Below are 21,336 nucleotides of genomic sequence, written 5' to 3'. Positions count from 1 at the left end.
GGAGAGCAGGCCTGCCTCTAAACAGGGTCTCATGTGAAACCTGGCCTTATGACATGGGTTTGGGAGAACTGGCCTTGCTCTCACATAGGAAGTGGTAAAATTCTGATACTGATGTCATAGTTTTGGAAGAAGTGTCAAGCTGAGAAATTCTACTATTACCTAGGTTACCTGAGGACTTTGAGCTAGCCCACCCAAATATCTAACTCATTTGAGTTGCTGGAATACATAAAGGGATGGATCCTGTAGAATCGAAGCTACAGGATCTTCATGAGTTAGGGCAATTGCAAGATATCAGAGAGAAATCTCATTGTGGTCTCAGTATTGTGAGCATAGCAGAAGCCACAGACCTGGAACAAGAACAATTACTCATTGCAATGAACATTTGCTGTTTGAAGAAAACACAATATTGTATAACACACCGAGACACACCATAGCTTCTACTGCAAGATATTTTATTTTATTTTATTTAAAAAAATTAATCCTTGATTTTTAATATTGGGGTGGTGCTTGCAAATTTTGATGACAGATTTGGGAGAAGGGAAAAGAGTGAGAGTGGGGTGCAAGATATAAAATACAAATAAAATCAATAAAATTATGAAAATATTCCACAAAACATAGTTGAAACAAATTGACCAATCCATTAAGGAACTGACTTTTCAGATCCCTACTGCTATGAATTACAATTACTCTATTTTGAATTGTTTTATGATCCCTAAATTCTTTGTGATGAGATTTTTTTATGGCTTCTATTTGGCAATTTGAAAAGATCATGTCAATATGATGATGCAGCTCAAATGAAGAGATAATAGTGTGCCTACTATGGCATTCTATAAAGAGGAGAAAAAAGCACTGAATAATAGTTTAGATAAGTTTACACAAATAGATTGCTAATAGCATCCAGTTCAGTAGCTCCCAGCTATGTTCCATGAATCCAGTTAATGTTTCTGTGGGACCCTGCCTTCTCTTGCATACTGACTCAACATTCAAATGGATATACTTTTATCATGTAGAGTTTTGGACTAATACCATCTAAAGTAGGTTCTTATTTGTATAAGACTGTGGCACTCTGGTAATCTAATAAAAAAGAGCAACAATAGCTTAATTCCTTAGTAAAGTTTCTCCTTGACTTTATGGGTACCTTAAGCTATGAATGTCACTTAAAAAGTGAGACATATGAAAAGAATGTTCTCATAATTTTATGCCCCCGCAATTCAGAAAAATGTCTCTTATCTTTTCGGATATTGTGAGCTAGCACCATGCAGTAAGTAAAGATTCTGACATTCTTGAGGTTAATGTTATGTGAGTGCATCCTCTTTAGATTTTACAATGACACCACAGTGAAATCAGATTCTGTAGCCAAGAACTAGAAGAGGATATCCTCATTTGGTGATACAAATATTGCCATGGCACAAAAATTAGAATAAACACATCTGGAAAAGACATACATACCAATGCTTGTTGTGAGTACTTGAAGTAAGTTTCTCAGAAATATTTACAAAATAAATTTAACAAACTATTATAATGACCATTAACTTTAAGTGTTTGTATTCTGAGAGTCATAGATGAAACTTGAGTTGTAATTAGCTCTGAAAATTGAGCACATTAATACTTCTAGGGTAATAATTATAAGAACATAGCAAAAGACTGACAATTACAAGAAGCAGTTGAATATACTTTCATTATTAAGTCCTGAAAAATACTAGGTAAAGTGTGCTTATGACAAATGTATATCTGAAATGTTCAAAAACTGGAGCATGAAACAAAATTATCTTCAAATCATATGCATCAAGATAGTGTGACAAGTCCTTTCCTTACTCCTCATAGTGATAAAGAACTGTCTAGAACAGCAAAACATAAGAGACATAAAAAGAAGTCAAAGAGAAAAGTGAGGTTTACATTTTCAGTGTTTTCAGTACAGGACCAGAGTTCCTTGAAGACTTTAGATTTTATTACAAAATCTTTAGATTTGATAATTGCATTTGACAATGTCACAGAATTAAAAATAGAATGCTCTTTAGCATTTCTTGATATCAGCCATAAAAGATATAAGGAAGAACTCATTTATAATATTTTAAACAAAAAAGATCTCTGTTATAAATCTAAGAAGAAAAAGAAAGATCATGACATTAAAGTTGTCACATCCTTGTCAGGTGAACTGAACCTAACTGATATTCCCAGAACTTGGAATATGAAATGCACAGGATGGGGGTTCAAGGACAAACTAAGAAACAGCAAGTATAACGGCAGCCTGAATTAAAGGAGGTCCTTTCAAGTAGCAACTGAAACATCAATGCACTACAGAAAGAAATGTAAGGCTGTATGAACTGTAATAACTCCCTGTAGTGTTAACTCATCATTCCTAGATTGAAAAATGGTGAGGTTAACAAAGTAGTCTACAGATGAGGAAATTACCATTTAAATTCCAAACATAAAACACATAAAATGTAAAAATAACTCCAATACGCTAAGGGAACCATAAACACCTTACTAAACCATCATTATATTCTTAAAGAAAATTTTATTATTATATTAGCAAGCAGATCACTACAATCTTTGAAAATGCCACATTATTACAAAAAAGAATCAGGTATTAAATGCTATATAAAAGAGAAAAAGTAAAGTAAACACATGCAACTATATATAAGCAAAATATGTCAAGTATTTCAATCAAATTTATTGAATAAAATTATTTCCAAAAATTAGTAAAAATCCACCTAACAATTAATATGTAAAAAGGTGCTGACACTAGATTTTTCCATTTTATCTTAGGAAAGAAAACATTTCCCTCCTGTAAGTAACAATTCCTACTACCTAGTATGTAGTATATATAGCAAAAGACCTTCAATAAGAAATCATCACAGACGAGGAAGATTTGCAAAGGTTTAGCATAAACCTTAAATAATATTCCAATCATAGGATCATCCAATACATCTGAACATAAATGTGGCTCCTTGCACTTGTCAGTTCATGACAAAATCAACTCCTTTGCCTTATTGTAGAAGTCTCATCCATTTCATATTACTGTGAAAAGCCTCCTCTTTTAAGATGAATCTGTACATCCTCTCCTTGGTAGTTGATAAAGCCATAATTACATATAGTTTCTTAATGAAAACAGAATAGTTCATTTATTAATTTTTGATGCACCCCAGATAACATGTGATTTAAATACAAGAATAAAAACGGGAGAAAACCAATGCTATGATGAAAAAGCTGATTAGAAGACTAACTCCTGGCTATTTTAGTAAATATTAATAAGAACACAAGTTTCCATGATCTTACTGAGATACTGAAGGTCATTTTGTTTTCAGAATGACTCGAATTGATTCTCTATTCAATACACAAAATTTGAGATAATTCTGTGTTGTTGTCAGGTACTCCAATGTGTATAAGTCAAATAATTAATATTCTCTTGTTTGTGAACAGCAAATATTGTAGGCTGCTACTGTCTGTACTGAACATACATGTAAGTATTATTTGAAGACTTTAAAAAAGTATGTCATATATTTTCCATTTCTCAATTCCAACTTAAGCCCACTTTTGAATGAAGCAACCCAAGTAATCTAATTCAAATGGAGATCAGAGAAGTAGCTTAGTAAAGTATGCATTTCAGAATATTTGCCGAAACAGAGTCATGTCTTGGATTTCAATGTCCACTAACATATGTAGAATAGTGAGAGAAACTGAAGAGAAGAACCACAGTAAACAAAATATCAGCTCTTACTCAGGTGCAGGGCCCCAGGCAAGATAATGCTAACAAATCCTCCAGGAAAGAAAAACAGTGTGAAAAGAAAAGTGTTGACAGTCATCAATATATTCTCTAGGTGAATGAACAGCAATAAAAAGAGAGACAATTGGGTACACACATGTAACATCCATTCATGGCATTTCATCATGTTAAACTTTTGCTAAGGTTCATAGTTTGGTTGATATGATAGACATGTTCTCCTTGATTTTTATCCTATTGGTCTTAAAGGCTTCCTTGCTTTTCTGCACTTTGAATGATCCTAAATGCTTTTTAAGAATAAAAGACAAGAAAAAGAAGGATGGTGATAAGGAAGTTGATTATTTTTTTCCATTTATGCTAAACATGGACATGTGAAGAATGATCACTTTAGTGGAAATCTAGACAAGCAGTAAGTGCTTCCTTCATTTATGTACTTTTTATTAATTAATTATGTGAAACATATGTAATGTAGCTACTAAGATTTCGATCACTGATCTCTGTCTTTGATTGTGTTGTTCTCCTTCTCTACCTAAGATCTAAGTAATTATTTTTCTCTTACTGGCGATGATTTCATTGTTTCTATGGGATTATAGAATATCTCAGATTTTATCCTCCTACATTCACATTTTTCAGATTAAATCCTGATAGAGACGTATGTTTTACCATGGTCCAATACTGACACACCTTTTTAGTAACATTTCCTATTTTTAGGTGTTATGCTTTCTCCTACAAATACACCTTCAAACACAAAATTTATTCATTTTGTCAGTGCTGAAGTAAATGATGCTTCTGTGCTCTAATAGCATTTCATCTACCAAAAAAGAATGATGAATTCTTCAACATATAACATTTGTAAATTCTGCCTAACCTATGGCTAAAAGTCTTGAAATGATACTTTGTATTTGAGCAAATAATCTACATGTTAAATCTCTTCTGATGCATGATTTTTGCAGATGAATTTGAGAATAGGAACAGAATGTTTTTTTTTATTATGAGAATTTTGTGCTTCCCTTTTCCTTTTGTTCTATTTCATAGCACAGCTATAATTTCCCATGTTAATGACAGAACTTAGTGTTCCAGTTTACAAACTGAAGAATCAGCAATTTCAAGTATTTCAGTAGAACCAATGTTTCTCTCTTAGAATAGGGGATGCTACTAGAAGCAATGACCTCCTCATTCCCCCCTTCAATCATCAGAATAAAAATCTTGCTTGTGATATCTGTTTACATATTAGAGAGATGTAAAAAATGTTTACACTTTTGGCAAATTCCCACCACCGAGATCATTGACTGATTTCAAATTGTCATATATCCTTTACACCTGTCTCATTTTTTCTTGGTATAGAATAGAGTTTATGGGCTGGAGAGATGGCTCAGCGGTTAAGAGCACCCAAATACTCTTCCAGATGTCCTGAATTCAATTCACAGCAACCACATGGTGGCTCATAGCCATCTGTAAAGAGATCTGATGCCCTCTTCTGGTGTGTCTGAAGACAGCTACAGTGTACTTATATATAATAAATGATTAAATCTTTAAAAAAAGAATAGAGTTTATTCAGGACATTGGGAGGGGAGTTAAGAGGGTAGTAGGGGGAGAGAGAGAGAGAGAGAGAGAGAGAGAGAGAGAGAGAGAGAGAGAAGGGGTGGGGAGGGTAGGGGAGGGAAGGGAAGGGAAGGGAAGGGAAGCGAAGGGAAGGGAAGGGAAGGGAAGAGAAGAAAAAGAGAGTACAGAAATAGAGAATTAGAAAAGGGGAGATGATGCTGGCCACAAGTATGTGGAGAGAAGGGGGGAGGAAATAAAGAGAGAAGGGACAAAGGGGGAAGAGGTTCACAGCAAGAGAACAGGAGAACAAGAAAGGAAGAGCCTCTGTCTTAATTTTAGCTATGATATCTATTCCATGTTTACTTCCCTTTCCAAATTATGCTAAATATATAAAGGTGTATACTATGTGGATATGCACAAACTACACTCCGATTTTTATGTTTTATCATAATATTTTTATTAGTGAGTATATTGTATTTAAAATATGAATTTGTGTAATTCTAGCAATGTATTCTGGAACATGCCAAAAAATTGTCACAAATTACACTGTAATATTTGGTTACGGTAACTTCTCAACCTAAGATATTATTATATGCTCCTCTCAGCCTCAGTAAACATATAGTCTGAGACATAGTTGGGATTGTTTTCTAATAATATACCAGTGAAAGAAATTCAGAATTGAGCAGAATTCTCGAAACTGTAGAATAAATGAAAGAATATTCTCAAAGGAAATGAAGAGTGGTGAAGTGCCTTAAAATTCTCAATTGTCGGTTTATTAGGCAAAAGCACCTTTAAGAATATCGAAGAATGAAGAATTATGGGAAAGTGGGTCATATTATTATATTGATTAAACTAATAAAACAGTATATATAGTGATATGGAACGTTGAGGAAATGTTATATTAATTCAAAGTCAGGCATAAATGAGAATGATTCAAGACATTGTGAAGCATATTTAAACGTAAAATTTTCATCAAGAATGAGGCTTATAAGTATCCTGTCACTCAAAAGCATGTGACACCCTGGATATTAGAGGAAAAATTGGTCTTTCTGGGAGTCTAGTTGATGATATTTGTAAACTCTCCCTGTGTTAAACATTGAGTCCTTGTCAACTGATGTAACAAACAGTGTCAGTGATGTATAATCCTTGAGGACACTGAAAATGTTATGTGCAGTAAATGTATTCAGGGGTACAAAGCTATAAGGCACAGAATAAGTCCCAAAGAAATGTTTCTTTTTCTCCTAATCAATGAGCGTTCTATATTGCAAAACAAACCAAAATTTTTATATGTATATTTCTGCCATTGCCTGTTTGTAAATATATTCTTTATAAGTTTAATACTTGTTATAAAAAAAGACTAATATCACCATAAATGTCTTATGTGTACAGGAGATGAATAATCTAGATCATTGACTTATTTTGTTTTTAATATAAATTTATATTAATTAAATATAGGGTTATTGGATTTAGTTCACTGTCCTATTTATTTCATAAAAGATAATATATTGTTTCTAAAATAATGATATATTTTGTTTTTGTCTATACCGCAGAGTTTGCTATTTGGCTATTTAAAGTTAGTTTATTAGTTGTATTTTTCTATCATTATTAGGAACGTAATAGCATAGTTGACCAGCAAAATGAGTTTACGGAAACAAGTCTTAGAATGGAAATCAATTTACTTGTTGTTGTTTTCTGAATAGAAATAGAATTGTGTGTGAAAGGGGGGAAATCATGGCTTTCTAGAGGATAGTTATAATTCAAACAACATTATAAACCTTAATCGTGTCTAACAAATATCTGTTGTCAAATAATGTCAAATTATGGAAGAGCATTTTGTCTCATGAGTTACTAATAATATATATTATAATATTATAGAGCTTTGCCATATGAAACTAGCTACTATACTTTTAATTTAAAAGTTTTCAGCCATTGCAATACATAACCAACCTGTATGATTTATTATATATAATTTGCTCAATAGTATTTAGAATGATAGTAATAATCCATTGAACTTTGCAATTAAACTGTACATTACTTCAAGTGACTATCAATTTTACAGTATATTTTTTTCTTTTTTATGCAGTGTTTACAAATTGCATAGGGTTATTTGATTCTATTTCACTCAACAAAATATTTCAGGATTCATTCTTTTCTCAAATATTTTTATATTTAAAATGTTAAAAAACAGAAGACCTTGGATTTTTGGAAGAATCAAATATTGTACTTCATATTTTTCTCTAAAATAGCATATGTTATTGCAATGGATCTAAACAAGTAGCTATATTCCAGTTCTAGTCCTTTCTATATTCCAGTTCTCGTCCTTTCTTTGCTGTAAGTAATATAGAACTTTAGGAATATATTTACAAAGAAATTGTAGTACTTACAATAACTCTTTCTTTGTGCATTTGCTTTTATCTTGAATATATAATCAATTTAATATGCCAGACCAATATTCAGTACCTGTATGTATGGGTTTACAGAACATTACTCATATAATTAGCCTTCCGAAATTAGGAATCGTTTCTTGGTATACAGTTTAACAAACTAGACTTCATATATTCCAACTACTCTGTTGACATTCCTGAAATAATTACATTGGGAGAACCTAACAAGTTACCAAGCAGGTTTTTGCTAAACTCTGAAAACTACAGGAAGATTAAAAGTGTTCTATCTCTGAGAGAAGTACAAAAGAGAGCATTATTATTATTTATAATTCATTTTTAATTATTATTATTTTTTGTAACTTACTGACTTTACATCCTACTCAGTGTCCTGCTCCTCCTCATCCCCTCCTACATTCCTTCCCCTATACTGTCTATACCTCCTACACTTCTCTGAGAAATTTGGGTGTCAGTATTACCACTATTTCCTCCCAGCATACCAAGTCTTGCTGAGACTAGGGTCTACTTCTGCCACTGAGAATAGACAATACAGCCCAGCTACAAACCATATCCCACACACAGGTTTTTGGGGGGAGTCATGCTCCAGTTTGGGACTCAGGCATGTGTGGATAGGGGTAGTTAGACAGTGTATGTTCTTTGAGTCTCAAGCATCTAAGTTAGTTGATTCTGTTCGTCTATTGGAACAAATGCTTTTTTTTCCTTTTGATGACAGAGAATGTCACCCTTTGTGACATAGGCAGCTGGAGCCATGGGTCCTTCCATGTGTACACATTGTTTGGTGGTTTAGTCCCTGGAAGTTCTAGCGGGGACTGGTTGATTGACATTGTTGTTTTCCTATCATGTTGCAAACCCCTTCAGCTCCTTCACTCAATAATCTAATTCCTCCATTGGGGTCCCTGTGCACAGTCCAATGGTTAGGTGCAAGCATCCTCCTCCATATCACTAAGATTCTGGGAGAGCCTCTTAGAAGACACCCACATCTGGCTCCTATCAGCAAGCACTTCTTGACATCAACAATATTGACCAAGTTTGGTGGCTGAATATGGGATGGATCCACAGGTGGGACAGTGTTTAACATCTTGAGCTCTTTATAAATTTTGGATATTAAGTTTGTCAGTAGTAAGGTTGGTAATTACTCTTTCTGTATCTGCTGACTTTTTGTCCTTTTGACAATAGCATTTGCTCTACAGAAGCTTTTCCGTTTCCTGAGGTCCCAGTTATCAATTTTTGGACTTAGAGTCTGAAGCATTGGTGTTCCATTCAGGAAACTGTCTACTGTACTTGTGTGTTAAAGGACATTTCCCACTTTCTCCAGAAGTGGCCATTAATGTTGGTTCAATAATTGAATAATAAATGAGGGTAGCTTGTCCAGTACTGAGTAGCTGCTGGTAGTATTTTTTAAATTTTTTAAAATTTATTTTATGTATGTGAGTACACTGTTGCTCTCTTCTGACATGCCAGAAGAGGGATCCAATAGGATCCTATCACAGATGGTGGTGAGCCATCATGTAGGTTGCTGGAATTGAATTCAAGACCTCTGGAAGAGCAGTCAGTGCTCTTGACAGCTGAGCATCTCTCCAGCTCAAGTACTCTTTTTTGTCTCATATTTTATTTATTTATTTATTTATTTATTTATTTATTTATTTATTTAGTTAGTTAGTTAGTTAGTTATTTTTACTAGATACATTTCTTTACATTCAAATGTTACTCCATTTCCCGGTTTCCTATCCATAGGCCCCTATCTCCCCACCATACAAGTATTCCCCCCATCCATCCACTTACTGCCCCCCCCCATTTTACACTGCACTGGGGGCACAGCCTTGGCAGGACCAAGGGCTTCACCTTCCACTGATGCCCCAACAAGGCTATTCTCTGCTATATATGCAGTTGGAGCCCTGGGTCAGTCTATGTACACTCTTTGGGTAGTGGTATATTTCTAAATTGAATTGTTATCTGATGCAACCTGATAAAAACTGTACATTCAAAAGTTTTATTTTGGGGGTAGAATTGTTCATTTAAAACATTGAGATCCATCTTCTAAACACCTTGTCAATAGACTAAAACAAAATGGCACCACAGCCTATCAGCCCTATTCACTAAATATTCATAATTTCCATAGCTTAGAAGTGTCTTTATTTATGAATTGTAATGTGAAATTTGATTGGTAAAACAAAAAGAGGATTTAATTGTGTTTTCTCTTCAATTTCAGCATTGCTACAGTTAAGATATGAGACCTGCTCAAATGTTTTGCACCCCTTTTTTGAAATTCAGGTTGGCAGAGGCTTTCTCTGTGAAAGTGAGCAGGTTTCAGACACTCTCAATATATATACACCTTAGGAATTGTCTAATCCTAACTTTCACTATATTATTTCCAGATTTTCATAGCTACATAGCAAATGTTTGGGCCGTTGTCGGTCACATGTAGATGCATAGCAAAAACAAAGGAATGAAAGGAATCCATGAAACTTTTTAAAATTTTATTTATTTATTTATTTATTTATTCTGACATTCCAGATTATATTCTCTTCCCATTCTACCCCACAACCGTTCCACATCCTGAATCCAAAGTCTCCACAATGATTTCCCTACCCCACCACCCCACCAGACCTGTAAACTTCCTGGGGCCTCCAGTCTCTTGAGGGTTAGGTGCATCTTCTCTGACTGAACTAAAGCCCTAGGAATCCTTTGCTGTATATTTTTGGAGGCCTCATCTCAGCTGGTGCATGTTGCCTGGTTGGTGATCCAGTGTTTGAGAGATCTTGGGGGTCTAGGTTGAGACTGCTAGTCCTCCTACAGGGTTTCCCTCCTCCTCAGCTTCCTCCGGGTATTTCCTAATTCAATCAGAGGGGTCAGCAGTTTCTGTTCTTTGGTTGAGTGCTCATATCAGCATCTGACTCTTTCACCTGCTAATGAGGTCTTTTGGTGGGCACTCATGATTGGTCCCTTTTTGTAAACCACCCATAAACTCTGTAAAGGTGCCAGGTATTGGGTTCACCCCTTGAACTGGATCCCACTTTGGGCCTGTTGCTGGACTTACTTTTCCTCAGGGTCTTCTCCATTTTCATCCCTGCATTTTGACTGTTGGATCAAAAACCCATCCCTCAGTTGATGCCCTATCTTTCTGCTTGTGGTGGGTTCAGTACGTTCACTCTCTCCACTGTAGTGGTTTTCATTTAAGCTACCCTCTGTCTTGATTCCTGAGAATCTCTCACTTCCACAGGTCTCTGGTACATTCTAGGGTGTCCTCCTAACATCCATCAATCCGAAGTCACCTATTTCCATTCTTTCTGCTGACCCTCAGGGCTTCAGTCTTTTCCCCCACCCAATGGCATAGCATGTTCCCCTCTTCACAGCACCCCATCCCTTTTCCCTACCCTGTCCCTTCCTCCTTCCTGCCCCCCCCACCATGTGATTGTTTTTTTCTTCCTCCCAAGTGGGACTGAGGTATCCTTTCTTGGGCCCTACAGCTTGTTGACCTTGATATTTTCTAGTTACATCATTTTGCCTGTAAAACTGAGGATTTCCTAATCCTTAGTAGCTGAATAATATTCCATTGTTCATGTAAATAAAAGACATTTTCTGTATCCATTCTCCTGTCATGGGACATATGGGTTGTTTATAGCATCTGGCTATCACAAACAAGGCTATGAACATAGTAGAACATCTGTCTCTGTGTCATCGTGGGGCATCTTTTGGGAATATTCCAGAGTGGTATTGCTATGCATCAGAACAAGTAGAGCTTTTGGGAAAAACCCCAGGGTTGCAAACTCCATTTATGTGGTTTGACATGATATGTGTGATTGATTAGTTGTGTCTATTACATAAATACACAAAAGTCTGGAAAACAGTTTAGACGTGTATTCTTTGAGATTAGTGCATAAGGATCAATATTGTATGACAGGAGCAGCTGAGGTTTGCATGCTCCATCTTATGTTTAGCTACAGAATCATGTGGGTCTAAGATGGCACTGAAATATAAGATTACCTGTGTATTTGAAGAATTGTAATAAAAGAAATAGTTAGCATCTTCTATCTTAACTTCTATCTGGCAGATAAATGAGCTAAGTGAGAGAATGAGAGAGATCGTAAATGTCATGCCATTGAAGATCTCAAAGTGATATAAGATCACTTAGAAGGAGAAATGCAAACAAAGACATTAGAAACAGCAACAACAACAAGATTAATTAATTAATTAATTAATTTAAAAAAGTAAATATTGGTGGTCCCAAACAGCCAGGTGGGAGCTTTTAGCATGGTCTGTTAAAAGAAACTAAAGAAATCAAGAAATATGGAAACACCTGAACTGTTGGAAATTAGAAAACCTTTTAATGGAGCACGTGTCTTTTTTTTATATGTTGGGGCATCTTTTGGGTGCCCAAGAGAGGTATAGCTGGATCCTCAGGCAGTTCAATATCCAATTTTCTGAGGAATCTCCAGACTGATTTCCAGAATGGTTGTACCAGTCTGCAATCCCACCAACAACGGAGGAGTGTTTCTCTTTCTCCGCATCCTGCCAGCATCTGCTGTCACCTGAGTTTTTGATCTTAGCCATTCTCACTAGTGTGAGGTAAAATCTCAGGGTTGTTTTGATTTGCATTCACTATGTTCATTGCAGCCTTATTTATAATAGCCAGAAGCTGGAAAGAACCCAGATGCCCTTCAACAGAGGAATGGATACAGAAAATGTGGTACATCTACACAATGGAATATTAATCAGCTATCAAAAATAATGACTTTATGAAATTCGTAGGCAAATGGTCAGAACTGGAAAATATCATCCTGAGTGAGGTAACCCAATCACAGAAAAACACACATGGTATGCACTCATTGATAAGTGGCTATTAGCTCAAATGCTTGAGTTGTGCTAGATGCACAGAACACATGAAACTCAAGAGGGATGACCAAAATGTGAATGCTTCACTCCTTCTTTAATAGGGGAACAAGAATACCCTTGGCAGGGAATAGGGAGGCAAATTTTAAAACAGAGGCAGAAGGAGCACCCATTCAGAGCTTGCCCCATGTGTGGCCCATACATATACAGCCATCCAATTAGATAAGCTGGATGAAGCAAAGAAGCGCAGGCCGACAGGAGCCGGATGTAGATCTCTCCCGAGAGACACAGCCAGAATACAGCAAACACAGAGGCGAATGCCAGCAGCAAACCACTGAATTGAGAATAGGACCCCCGTTGAAGGAATCAAAGAAATAACTGGAAGAGCTTGAAGGGGCTCGAGACCCCATATGTACAACAATGCCAAGCAACCAGAGCTTCCAGGGACTAAGCCACTACCTAAAGACTATAAATGGACTGACCCTGGACTCTGACCTCATAGGTAGCAATGAATATCCTAGTAAGAGCACCAGTGGAAGGGGAAGCCCTGGGTCCTGCTAAGACTGAACCCCCAGTGAACTAGATTGTTGGGGGGAGGGCAACAAGGGGGGAGGATGGGGAGGGGAAAACCCATAAAAAAGGGGAGGGGGGAGGGGGATGTTTGCCCGGAAACTGGGAAAGGGAATAACACTCGAAATGTATATAAGAAATACTCAAGTTAATAAAAAAATAAATAAAGGAAAAGCCATCACTTCTACAGGAAAGAGAATCTGTTTGAATGAAAAGGTTGTCGCACATGCATGTGATATGGCAAGCCTACATATCTAGAGCTTGAAGGCTGAGGCAGAAGAGTGGAGAGTTTGAGACCAGCCTGAGCTACATACAGAGACCTTGTCTCAAAAATAAAAAAGAAAGAGAAGAAAAGAGGAGACAAGAGAGGGAAGAAAGAAGATGGGAGGAAGAGGGCTGATTTCAAGTGGGGGTATCACTTAACAATTAATGGTTGAAGTCAATTGTAAACAGTGCCAAAGTCTACAGAAAGGGTAAGAAAATAAAAGCTAAATAAAGATTGGGGATTTGAACGTAAGAAAAAAAAAAGAAAACCTTTTAAACCAGCAATTAAAGAGTATCGCAGAGAAATTAGTGACTTTGTAGAACGTGGAGGTGGAAGGTTATCAATGTCACTTTTGTGAGGGCAGAAAATTGAGTTCAAACAGCATAAATCAGGCCGAGTCTCTTTTTTCTTCCTTCCTACTTTTGGACAAATGCAAGCCTTAGCTATTTCTTAAAGATCCTGCATATCTACTTAATGACACGCTCCTAACCATGATATTCATGAACTAACATTCTTTATCTCTAAGTAAGTCCGCAATTAAATGCTTTGCTTTGCCTGGGTCCTGCTAAGACTGAACCCCCAGTGAACTAGATTGTTGGGGGGAGGGCGGCAATTGGGGGAGGATGGGGAGGGGAACACCCATAAAGGAGGGGAGGGGGAGGGATTAGGGGGATGTTTGCCTGGAAACCGGGAAAGGGAATAACACTCGAAATGTAAATAAGAAATACTCAAGTTAATAAAAAAAATGCTTTGCTTTGTGAGTTGTTTCAATAATGTTTCCTTCATAACCATAAAAAAGTAATTATAATGGATTTCATATTTCCCTCCTGCAAAATAGTATGCTAGAGAAGGAGATCATTTGACCAGATAGGAACCCAGTAACCAAGTAAGATAAATGGTGATTCAACCGCTAACACTAGGGAACTCATGAACCAAGGTAGTTAAAAAAGTGCAGCATGGCAATGTTCTTCCTTATTTCTGGGTAGAAATGAACAGATTATATCAAAGCAACTTAATTAAGCAGAACTGAAAAACTTTAGGAAAGCGCCATTGAAAAACTCTAGGATATATAATTGTGGTGTGTCTGAATGAATAGGGATTGCCAAGAAATAGCAAAATTACTCTCTCCCATTTATGTTTTGTGACAGGTCTTGATCTGTACAAAAATAATTGGTATAAATGGATGCAATTTTTGCATTCTGTATTAGATGTTATTTTTTTACTTTATTTAATTCTTTTCTGTGAAAACTTAGGTAACCCCACAACTGTTCAGGTCAGATGACAATGAACTTCAATGTGATTCTCCAAGCTCTCCTTGTAAGCCCAGTATTTGCTACGGGTTCATGGTTCAGGATGTTTCTTTCTCATGTCAGTAGAAAAGGTTTTATTAAATAACCCTTCATCTGGTTATTTGTTCATATTTAGAAATAATCTAAAGGACATAAACATAAGATTAAAGGAAGGAGCTGTTGTGAAGAACAAGGAATATAATAAAATTGTGAAAGCTGCCATGTACTATAACGCTACAGAGCAATCCTCACAATGTTTATGACAAATTCTTCCAACAGTCTGTCTTTCTGTATTAAGAAGCTACAGGAACTTTGAGGGTATTTTGTATAATATTCTTGTAGGATAAAATAAATACCACTGTTTGCAGTACTACTTGTTCATTACTGGTAGAATTGACCCAAAGTTCCGAAGGATATAGCAGGGGTCTATTGATAAAGCAACCTTATCAAATGTTTTCTACAGGATTTTGTCTCATTTCTGGAAAGAAGTAGAAAAATAAAATAAATAAACCATCAAATACACCATGTTATTAAATAAAAAACACAACAGATGGAATTTATAACTTGTCTCAACCCAATGAAGTTAAATACAGAATACTCAATAAAGTGCTGGACTAAAGATTTTCTAGATAAATCTCATGGTAGTGTACAAAATTTACTTTGCAAATGTGGCAGTCATACTTACACTAACAGTGTACAGTATATGAAAGCCATATCACCAATCTAATGCAAAATAACTTACAAACAGTCTCTTTAAATGCCCCCCAACCTTCACCTAGTAAATTAATCAGCAGCTAAACAGGGTGAATTACTTTAGTGCATAAGTCTCATTTAATTGGATGCCTGGTACAGAAAGGGTGGTTACAGACATACCTAACAAAAATAAGTAACTGTAGCAACATGACTGAACAGAGGTTCATTGTGGCTAGAAAAGGAACAAGTAGACAATGGTCTGACATTAAGGACTACAAATAATAATAACTCATAATATTTGGCCCATGAAAATCTGTAATGACAGCTGGGTTATATTTAGCAGCATCACTTAATGGATGCCTGTGTATAGAAAGCAATATATAAAAAAGTTCAACAGGAATAAGAACCCTTGATAGTTTTCCTTGTAATTCTACAGGACATTATTTCCTGGGAATCAGAAAGGAGATATACTTATGAAATTACAGCCCATTTGCCCTCAAGTGCCCTTAGACGCTGCTCATGTAGTCCACATAGACTTGTCATGAGGGAACCAATGTAGGTTGACTAAAAGAAAATGTTAACGACTTTTCGTGAAATAGTTTGTTATTTTACTTTCCAAATATGTGAGACCTGTTGCTGATTATCCTAGTCGAATTGATACCCTGAAGAAATGCACATCTAAATCAACCTACTCTGTAAGAGATTGGCATGCAGGCTTAACAGAGCCTATGCCTGTCAGTGAGGGATGGAATTATTCCTAAATGTGTGTGGTCACATACACAATCCTCTTAAAAGCATTCCCATTGAGGTGATGAATATATCAAGTAACCATTAAGGTTTTCAGCCAATGAAATGTGTATACATACCCATATATTTGGTAGTGAATAAGGTTATCATTTCACTGAACTGGTACCTCCACATAACTTATAAGTTCATTGGGGCTAGATAAACTGAATGAAACAAAATAGGTTTTGAAACAACACCTAAAGTATTAAAACTTCTAGGTTGCCATAGGAACCCTATGGAAATGGACAATCCAAGAGCACATAAGCTGATTGAGTGTAATCTTATTTCCAGGGATGGTTTTCACCCCTATGAATTGTTGGCCAGGAAGTTCCTTAGGTTCCACAAACATGAAAGGTATTGCTTTTGATCTTGGTTTTATTAAAGAACTAGAAGAAAAGATCGTATTGCTGAAGACACTGCCCATTTTGACTGCAAATCTAAGACTGTACTGGGCAATCCCAATGTACTGATTGTTTTCATAACATTAGAGGAAGTAATGCAGGCTGAATGTGGGAATTGGCACCAATATTTTTGTTTAGATTTTACCCTTTCATGCTCAAAGAGTGACATGCTACATAGAATATCCTTGCATGAGTAATTTTGACTCATGTATCGTGGCTAAAATCAAGTCTTCCGATTGGATTTAAGACCCATTCCACACAATGAGATTTACATCGAGTATGGTAAACCAGAACAAAATTCATGCCTAGGAGGTTATATGTCCCAATAATAGATAATCTTATCTTTTTTTAAGAGATGGATGTGACACAATATATTCTTTGAATATTTTGTTGTATAATAAAGTCAACACATAAGATTAATAGTAAAATTAATTTTTATGGTCCTTGTATTTTAATTTGTATTTAAAACAAAATAAATTACTATACCAATATAAATCATTCAATAATTAAATATCAAATATTCAAAGGAAAACTACATTTTGTTACAATTCCCTATGTATATTTTCTTCATTCATAAATCTCTATGAAAATAGGCAATACGATTGAAATCTTAAGTTAAATTTATGTCTTGACAAAATGTCACTTCAAGATTTGTATATGAATATTGAGATTTGATTAACAGTGATTCTATACGTTTCTGTTTTACAAATCCTTTTTTCCCATACTTTGTCTCAGGAGAAAGCCTACTGCTTTTTCATCAGCTACTTTCTTTATTTATTTTTCTACATGTTAGAAAACATGACAACTGTGCTTTAATGTATGGCTTATGCATCTACCTAAACCAATATTCTATACATTGTTTTCCAGTTGACAAGGCTGTATTCTTCTGAGTAGGGAAATAATGATCTTCTTGGGCCTGTACCATACTTTTCTGTCATTCGCCTGTTGGCAGTTAACATAATTCAACTTCTAACCAATTTGTAAAGTGTAGAATAAAGTTTCTAGGAAGTAATTGTATAGTGGTCTTGTTTCCTCTGTTATTATATGGAAGAGTTGTAGAGCTATATCACATTAGAGGTTTTTTTCCTTTTTAACCAAAATCGAAAGAATTGTTCAGATGTGTTGCCTCATGGATATACCATGATCACTGCATTAATGATCGATTTTGCATACATGTGCACAGCTTGTGCTATTTTAAAAAATTTGTAATATACTGTAACCAGAAAACCTTCAAATTCCTACCACAACTCTCCAATATTCGTCACATCCAAAACAACTCAACTATGTTTAAATGATTTTGTTTAAATGATTCATTCCACAATTTATATTTCCCAAATGGTACTGGATATGGTACCTCCCACAGGACAAAGGTTTTCTAATGAATGAAAAATCTAAAAAAAAAATACTTAAGGGAAACAGACTTTCTGGCATCTATTAGCTCCCGAATTTCATCATTAGTAGTCAAATGCAGAAAGGATGGAAGGATGGTCTGCCTTGGAACCATATATGTATGAAAAACAACCCTCATATCTTTCTCTCTCTCTCTCTCTCTCTCTCTCTCTCTCTCTCTCTCTCTCTCTCTGTCATATATATATATATGTGTGTGTGTGTGTGTGTGTGTGTGTGTATATATATGTGTATATATATATATTAGAAATAGATATTATCATTTAAACATAATGAATTGTATGATTTCACAGAACATGAAGATAAAATTACAAGGAAAGAAGACATTCCAAACCAGCTTTTAAAACAAGGAACAAATTATTGAAAATGCAAACTTTGTACAAAACAGCAATATTGATGGTTTAAATGAAGAACTCAAATTAAAGGACTCAAAGTAAAAAATAAAACAGATCCTTCTCCCACACAGAATGTCAAGGAACTAAGCAGCAAACTATATATATACATACATATATATATGTATATATATATAGACAGAGAGAGAGAGAGGGAAATGGAGATATATACATTTATACATATATGTGTGTGTGTGCATGCGTGAATGTGTATGTGTATAAAATATAGATAATATAATTAGTCAATTTGATACCAATTACATCCTTAAACTGTGCTTAGATATGTGTATAAGTTATATAATAATCCGTCAAGGCAGAAATGCTGGAACAAAAGGCGGTAATGAGGGGAGGTTGGTGAGGGGAACACCCATATAGAAGGGGAGGGGGAGGGGTTAGGAGGATGTTGGCCCGGAAACCGGGAAAGGGAATAACAATCGAAATGTAAATAAGAAATACTCAAGTTAATAATGATAAAGCTTTACTACAAATGACTGAAATATAAAATCATTTAAAATAAGATTATGAAGATACTTTGTACAATAATATTATGTGAAATTTATCATTGTAAAATACCTTAAACAAAAACAAAGTAATCAAATACTAAATTATTTCATAAGAACAAAGGTGCACTATTCAGAAATAAGCTATCGTAGGCCTAGGACCAGAGATATCAAATCCAGTTAAATGAGTGGATGAAACATATTAATAACAATCCACCTTATATAATCCCACATTCCACCAGATCCTATACTCTGAATTGCATAAAAAGGAGAAAAGTGAAATAAAGAAAAGAAGTATTTATTATTCTTGCATTATCTATGAATATATAAACTTCTACAAGGGGTTGAAAAAAGATCTTACTTCCCATTTTCTCATACTTACAACACTTTGATGGCTTTAGGCACTTCGTTTCTGTGAAATGAAGCACCAAGCATTCAGGAGACAGTGTATCTCCTTCACTGTCCACATATGTTAAACACAAGAATTCCAAGATTATGATAATACTAGACAAGGAGTTAGCAAACACTGCCTTACATTCTATAATCTACTCATCATGTTCACAGATAAAAAAAGTAAACTAGGAAAATTCCAGATGACAAAATACTTCTTTTGTAAAGTCAACACAAAGCCATTTTTAAAATCCTCCCACTCTCATACAGTACAGTAACAGAATTTGTTTCACCATAGAAATATAAGTATATAGAGAAATGATTCAGAGCATAATTCACATTCAGAGTGGTTTGAGATTATCACATTTATACCATAACCTTTAATGAATATTGTGATCTGTTTTAGGTTGACAACTAAGAACATACACTTGATTTTTATCTCTTTATTTTGCTATTGAAGAAATCAATAGGAACCCTAAGATTTTACCCAATATTTCTCTATTGGTTAAAGTTGAATGTAACCTGTTGGCCGATTGGAGTAAAATCAGTTTATCCTCAAGAAGAGGTAATTATTTTCCTAACTTTGACTATAGAAACCAGAGAAGATACTTTATTGTATTTACAGGACCTACATGGCTACCAACTGCCGTACTTTGACCACTTCTCTACACGTCCAGAACTCCCGAAGCGAGGTTGGGTAGTTTGGGTTTAATGAAATATGACCTGCTTTAATGCTGGTTTTCTTAGTGCTTTAGCAAACTGGAAGCCAGAGTCTGAATTTATGTGTTATTTGATCGATAAATTTCAAAGCATAAGCATTCATACGCTATATAGTGTATATATCCCAACTTTATTGAAAATAGAGAAAAGAAGCAGTGGGAATATGAAATGTTTTATTGGAAGAATAAATTCATTCATGCTATTCAAGAAAATCACAATGATTTGTATTTTAATAATAAGATGAATAATTTGCACCTTCCAACACTTCCAGACCTTTTAAAACATACATAGGTGTTAAGATTTATGTACTTCTTCAAGTTTAAATTGTTTTATTTATTCATTTTAATGTCCTTCAGCTTTATTATGGCCATTTCACCCTCTTCTCAATAGCTATGAACAATTTCTATATGTGTACCCGATGGCTATCAAGATTACGTCTATAGCTATTGGCATGGTGTCGTTGGTGATTTATTTCAGCTGGTACTGAGTAGGATAGATGATTTCAGATGATGATCCAGGACTTCAATTTGCCTCTGAACTGAGAGAAGAAATGCAAAGATATGACATCTGTTTAGCCTTTGTCACTGTTATCACATATGACATAAAAATATTCTTCACAATGGCTGATATATATTGTAACCAAATTATGATGTCCTTAGCAAAAGTTATCATTTATGGAGACAAAGATTCTCATCTACAAGTAATCTTTAGACTATGGCAGTTTGTAGCCATTCAGAGAATCTGGATTGATACCTCACAGTGGGATATAATTACAAGTAATGGAGAATTCCTCTTCAACTCTTTTCATGGTACCCTCAGCTTTTCACATCATTATTCTGAGGTATCTGGTTTTAAAGAATTTATACAGACAGTGCACCCTTTAAACTACAGTAACACTATTTCTCTTGCTAAGTTATGGTGGTTGAATTTTAATTGTTTTTGGCCTTCATCTAATTGTAAGAAACTGAAGAAATGTTCAAGAAAAATGCTACTGAAATGGTTATCTAACAACCAGTTCGAAATGGCCATGAGTGAAACAAATTATAATCTATACAATGCTGTGTATGCTGTGGCCCACTCATTCCATGAGTTAATTCTGCAGCAAGCAAATACATTGTCAAATAATGTTGAGAAAGAACCGGAGTTTGATTCTTTCCAGGTAATGTGTCTTTATTTAAATAGACACCCAAAGACAGCATGGCCCTTTTTAAAGAGATATCATTCATTGATAGCTATCTGGGACAGAAATGGTTCAAAGCTACTTGGAATAGAAAGAAATAGCCTTTAGTAAATATGCTGAATACTACAAAATAAGAATCAATCCTTCATAAAGTTAAAAGGAGCAATTTGCAAATTCATTTGGAATAACAAAATACCCAGGATAGTGAAAACTATCCTCAACAATAAAAGGAATTCTGTGGGAAT

The 21,336-nt window shown here is 35.1% G+C and overlaps 1 protein-coding gene across 1 annotated transcript in view; it reads left to right on the top strand.

The window, feature by feature from the left end:
- Window positions 1-3,937: 3,937 nt before the first annotated feature.
- Window positions 3,938-21,336, top strand: part of Vom2r42 (vomeronasal 2 receptor, 42) — a 68,583-nt gene continuing 51,184 nt past the window's right edge. Inside the window, exons 1-2 of the mRNA XM_087588263.1 lie at window positions 3,938-4,057; window positions 10,274-10,277. Coding sequence (XP_087444389.1) covers window positions 3,938-4,057; window positions 10,274-10,277 — 124 coding nt within the window. The remainder of the gene's footprint in view (window positions 4,058-10,273; window positions 10,278-21,336) is intronic.

Source organism: Rattus norvegicus, chromosome 1 (genome assembly GCF_021556685.1).
Source record: "Rattus norvegicus strain SHRSP/BbbUtx chromosome 1, alternate assembly SHRSP_T2T, whole genome shotgun sequence".
In the NCBI taxonomy this organism is placed as follows: Eukaryota; Metazoa; Chordata; class Mammalia; order Rodentia; family Muridae; genus Rattus; species Rattus norvegicus.
Note: the sequence above shows the minus strand (reverse complement) of the source record. Positions and strands in the feature narration are given on the sequence as shown.